The following is a 4,549-nucleotide window of genomic DNA, read 5'->3' as shown; positions in this document are numbered from 1 at the left end:
TGCCTCGCAAAACGCACTAACCACATCGCATCATCAATAAACCCAATAAACGATGAGTCAGTGTAAAGTTACGAATACAAAAGCTTTGGTGTTTATGATATTTGTATTTCAAGTGACAAGCTTTTCAACCAGTTTATTGTTAATTAACTTGTTTGAATAAATTGTTGAATCGAAATGCCTACCTGTAGTCCCTACCCCATATTACAATGCATTCATTATCTTCTTGCAGTCGTTTTTAACGATAACCTAACTCATGATTTTGCTATTACTAAAATTGTTTGATTGTGTGTTTTTTAATGGCAATGCATAGTCTATGATTTGTATGTAATTTTGTAATTCCGCCTTTTTCTTGTGTTTTTATCATTATGACTTTGTGTAAATAAATATTCGCTTTCATATGCCCTCCCTGCAACAATCTGTGATGATATTGGCAGTATTGGTAAATAAATAAATAAATATTATTATTATGTCAGTACACAAAGTCCTGCGGTATCGTACATACATTGCTTATAAAAGGACAGCGTGATGCTGGTGAAACGATACTTCCTTCCAACGTAAAATAACAAACACACACAAACGTCTAGCAGTGACGACATAAGCGACAACGTTGTGTCTGCGCCTGTTTTTGTCTGCGGTATTCTGGTTGCACAGGCGCCTGTCGAGGGATTGCTGTTACAGACGAGTCACGCCGCTGAATGTTTGAGCTCTGCAACGCACGTCACTGTGCTTTCGCGTAAAAGTGAGTCGGCACATAACTTTCAAGAACCGATCGAGCTGCGAGTCATAGCATCAGTTGTACAAAAGGGGACCTCAGAGGTAAGTGTTGCAATTTTCTTGCCTAAGAATTGCCTTCATAGAATCGTCAATATAATTGTGCTCACTAAGGAAGTCTAACAATGCTGCTCTGGCTGAGAAGGCATCAAAAGCTTCTTCGGCGTTCTGAGCAGTCGAAAAAGTGTTGTCAGTAATATGCTTCTTCATCAAGCGTTGTTAAATTGCAGTAAATCAAACGAATACTATTTATTATTTAAATTAGTTAGGCTGCATAGTGTCACGTGGCTAGGACGGGGAAGCGGATCGCAGCAAGTCTAGGCGAGAATTAGCTCTGTGTTTTCAAGAACTTGGCTCCAGCCAATTAAAAGGTAAATAAAAACAATTCAAGCTGTATAGTGATAGGAGTGAACAGGGCATCACCTGTATACAGCCTGGTTCCCAGTGGAACACGTCATCTCATTTACATTAGTCATTTAAACTACCGATGTTGAAGAGGAAGCTCGTTTAGGTCATGAATAAAACTTGAGATTACATGCAGGGCGTGAATACACAACGGAATCATATCAAACAATCGCAAAGCTTCTCAAAAGTTGTGGCGTGGTCTGCACCAAGCGTTGCATACTACTTTCGAGGGAAAAATGCACACACGATTATAAAGAAACCGACACGCATGCCAATACCAAATGCTGTGGAAATTTTTGGCAACTACCTCTTTAACTGTAACCCTAAATTTATATATTGCACAATTTATATATGTAACATAGAGCACGTTTATTTTCAAAGTACTCAGTACTGCATGTAGATGGACGTAAAAGAGCAACATTCGTTCCACAATTTATCAGCATAAGTGTGGTGAAAGTATAGTAACGTAATTTCGGTAAAGCGAACATGAATCTTTAGAAATCAGCGCTAAACGTTTGCACTACTACGCAGAGAGATGATTCAGGGGCATAATATAGGAGTCAATGAAATATATCACTGGTTCTTACATTGTAATGCATACAGTTCTGGCAGACAAAGTTATAATATCTCTGGCGAGTTCTTCGAATTTTTTATGCTCTATTTAAGCTATAAGGGATATTGCTTCCTTCAGTAGTATAGATCATTTGGCCATAACAACATTCAGTTACAAGTAAGGTGCTACGAAAAATCCAAATGTACTGCTATTGCTTGAGCAGCCTGGCACGGGGGAGCACTGGTAGATATTCACCAAGCCATGCGTGTTACCGTAATTAAAGATATAAAATTTACTGTACAATACTTTTACAGGCGCAAACAGTGGCCATGCGTTCAGCGACCACAACAATTCTAACGTTTGCCGTGGTAATTGTGGCAGCTTCCACATCCAGCGAAAAAGGTGAGATTTCACATCTCTTAAAATAAAAATTAGAAGATACTGGTTAATAAAGTCATATGTTCAAGATTTATGCAAAGACAAAGAAATCTGTCATTACGAGAAATGTCACCCCACTTATTATATCATTCACAAACACTGAGATTCCTGTTTCTAGGCGTATGCGTGTGGTGGATTGGTGCATAGGTGTGGCTTAATAAGTGTGTCTTTATGGTGCATATATTTGTGGCATGTTATTACAAAAATACTTGATTTCTTTATTCACAATAATTGATAATTTGCTTTAACGAAAATTCTCAGGTAATTTTTCGTCATTTTGCAAACATGAAGGTATCGTCACATTTCGTGCGTGCACGGTGAATAAGGTATCATTGATTCCCCAAATATTTAGGCTTTTTCCTAATTTGTTTGAGCTATATCTATGCATGATCAAATCAATATACGTATATTTGACAACATAGTATAGTCTAGTTCATATAAAGTGAGGGCTGTTCGATAACGCTTTCTATATTACTGGTAATGAAAATAATAATAAGATCTAACTGACCATAATGCCAGGGAAAGAGTAGAAGACGTTATTATATGTAAGTGTATGTTAAATGGGAACATATAAAAGTGGAGGGAAAGATAGCCTTCCACTCATAGCAATCGCACCGGTGGCCTTCGATTAACGCGTCCGATGCTCTACGCCTAGCAGGTCACCTCCAACCAATCATTGTGGCTAAAAGGTAGAGTGAGAGCCTTACTTACCAATCCTTTATTTCTCTGTTTTTCATTGACGCAGAGTGTGTCTTCACGGACCTGGACTTGAAGGGGGCTCTCAAAGCTACTTTAACTCACTTATCTAAGTACCAAGTGCACGTTTATGAAGACATGAGCTCCTACGGAAATCTTTTAATTATCGAGTGCTGCAACGTAACTGGACTTAGTCATCTACGCCAGTACGGACCACTGCTGCCATACTGCGTGAAAGGTGCACGCAAGCTTCAAGTTGACTTTCTCCATGATGATCCCATTGAAGTGGCCATGAAGTGGTGGACCTACAGAGGAGTAAAGGGAATGTTTGTGCTTGGTGCTGTCCTATCGAGATTTACTCTTCAGTTTGAAGTCATCCCAGGGCCATCCGAAAACAGCACTACCCTGAAGTTGGAAGATCCCGTGGTTTCCGTGGTCACTGGCAGAACTTATGCTGTTGTAGGGGACGTTGGAGAAATCGCAGAAGCTGCAACAGAGTTTTGGAGCAATATGCTGCCCTCTTTGACAGAACGTGCGTGGAAATACTATTTCTTTGATCACTTACGCCGGGCCATACGCGACACTGAGCGTGACTTATTTAATGCACTTTCACTAGTGACTACGGAAGTGGTTAACTTAGGTTAGTTCAATATCTTTGCGAAAAAAATGTATTCTTATCGTTTTAAAAGCAAAATGCGCGCTATAAGATGTTGCCAATGATCGCATAAACATTCCGCCGAATTGTTCACCAAGCGTTCGGCTAATAATGCCTAAGACAGCTCTAGAGGCGTCGCCCATATTACCGAAGCGTAGCAGCTATTACTCGAGGGTCTACAGAAAAAACGTTTCCTCCCATAAGTTATCTCCTATAACTTCCTAATGTAGGGTCACCGAAAGTGCAGCTTGTCACTCATGTATATAGCGAGTGCCTATCGGTGCTTACTGCTACTATGTGAAAATGCCAGTTCAACCTAAGGTTGTTCCAGAAAGAGTTGGAAAAGGGAATCTGAGAAAAAATAATCAGCTGCTGAATATCCCCATAGCATAATTTACGAATATTTAGCAACTGTTTACAAAATGGTACCCGTGAATAAGCATTTTATTTTTTTTGCTGCATTCTAGCGCAGGCTGCAATTTTCTTCCTGGCTTCATTGTTACCACGGATGAATAAATCGAATGTTTATAAACATGACGACTGAATAATCCTAGAAGTGACTTCCGCTACAGTTTCTTTTTTTTTTAGGTCGATAGCCTGCTTCAATAAATGATAAAGCTGCCCTCAGCGCTAACACTCGTTTAGCGGCTTTATCGCTAACACTAAGTGATTCAAAGAGCACTGTAGTAGTGATGTGGTGATGTCATTACAACTTCACTGATGAAGAAAATTTTCGAAGTCATCATACTGACGAAGAACATAAAATAAAGATAAAGAAGGCACCAGAAATCTCGGCAGTTACGCCTGTTTGGCACGCTTCCAACGCAGACCTACTTCAGCCGCCAATTTCTGCATGAATTTATTAGCTGTAAGAGCCAGTCCGTCCCGTCAAGCTTTATTTTTTTTCAAGCAGTTACCATATAAAAGCAAAAACAACATTCTAGGTATCAATAACAGAAAAACCAGCCACCTCTTTCGAAAATACTTACTTCTTTTCGCCCCTCCCTTCCCATTAAACCATCGGATATAGA

The 4,549-nt window shown here is 39.6% G+C and overlaps 1 protein-coding gene across 1 annotated transcript; it reads left to right on the top strand.

Annotated features, from left to right (window-relative positions):
- Positions 1-681: 681 nt before the first annotated feature.
- LOC119167434 (uncharacterized) lies at positions 682-4,055 on the top strand. Its single transcript, XM_075866290.1, has 3 exons — positions 682-816; positions 2,044-2,131; positions 2,913-4,055. The coding sequence occupies exons 2-3, from the start codon at positions 2,059-2,061 to the stop codon at positions 3,506-3,508; spliced, it is 669 nt and encodes a 222-aa protein (XP_075722405.1). The 5' UTR covers positions 682-816; positions 2,044-2,058; the 3' UTR covers positions 3,509-4,055.
- The last annotated feature ends 494 nt before the right edge of the window (positions 4,056-4,549 follow it).

The sequence above is a fragment of the Rhipicephalus microplus genome, chromosome 6 (genome assembly GCF_043290135.1).
Source record: "Rhipicephalus microplus isolate Deutch F79 chromosome 6, USDA_Rmic, whole genome shotgun sequence".
In the NCBI taxonomy this organism is placed as follows: domain Eukaryota; kingdom Metazoa; phylum Arthropoda; class Arachnida; order Ixodida; family Ixodidae; genus Rhipicephalus; species Rhipicephalus microplus.
This window is presented reverse-complemented; position numbering and strand designations above follow the sequence as displayed.

Coding starts and splice junctions, on each gene's coding strand:
- LOC119167434 (XM_075866290.1), top strand. CDS start 2,059: ATGCGTTCAGCGACCACAACAATTCTAACGTTTGCCGTGGTAATTGTG. Junction 2,132..2,912: donor TTCCACATCCAGCGAAAAAG/GTGAGATTTCAC, acceptor TCATTGACGCAG/AGTGTGTCTTCACGGACCTG.